A 442-nucleotide genomic window follows, 5' to 3' on the forward strand; every position below is an offset into this window, starting at 1 on the left:
CACTGGGAAGTACTGGATGGTGGGGAGCGAGTCGTCTGTCACCAGCAGCAGCGACACCCCCGTGGACTTCTATTTCGAGTTCTGCGACTATAACAAAGTGGCCATCAAAATCAATGGCAAGTACCTGAAGGGCGACCATGCCGGGGTGCTCAAGGCATCCGCCGACGCCATCGACGCCTCCACCCTCTGGGAATATTAATGCACTTTAGCGTACCTCCCGTTGCCAACTTTTCTTTCCCCCCTCTCCGTCCTTTTTCCTTTTGGGTTTTGTTTCTCGTCTCTGTAAAAGGATTCTCAGACCGGCTTCCCCTTCCCTCCCGCTGTAGAGCTGGTGTGTTACGTGGGAGGTGGGTCTCCATAAATCTCTCCAAGAACTGGAAAAGCGATGGGGCGGCCTGCCTATAGTTTTGTAGAGGGGGTCTGTCTCTGTTCCTCCCACCCC

The 442-nt window shown here is 54.5% G+C and overlaps 1 protein-coding gene across 1 annotated transcript in view; it reads left to right on the forward strand.

Moving 5' to 3' along the window:
* LOC104490351 (fascin-like) overlaps positions 1–199 on the forward strand; it is a 1812-nt gene extending 1613 nt beyond the window's left edge. Inside the window, exon 4 of the mRNA XM_010132620.1 lies at positions 5–199. Coding sequence (XP_010130922.1) covers positions 5–199 — 195 coding nt within the window. The remainder of the gene's footprint in view (positions 1–4) is intronic.
* Positions 200–442: the final 243 nt, after the last annotated feature.

The sequence above is a fragment of the Buceros rhinoceros genome, unplaced genomic scaffold, assembly GCF_000710305.1.
Source record: "Buceros rhinoceros silvestris isolate BGI_N320 unplaced genomic scaffold, ASM71030v1 scaffold31953, whole genome shotgun sequence".
NCBI classification, from domain to species: domain Eukaryota; kingdom Metazoa; phylum Chordata; class Aves; order Bucerotiformes; family Bucerotidae; genus Buceros; species Buceros rhinoceros.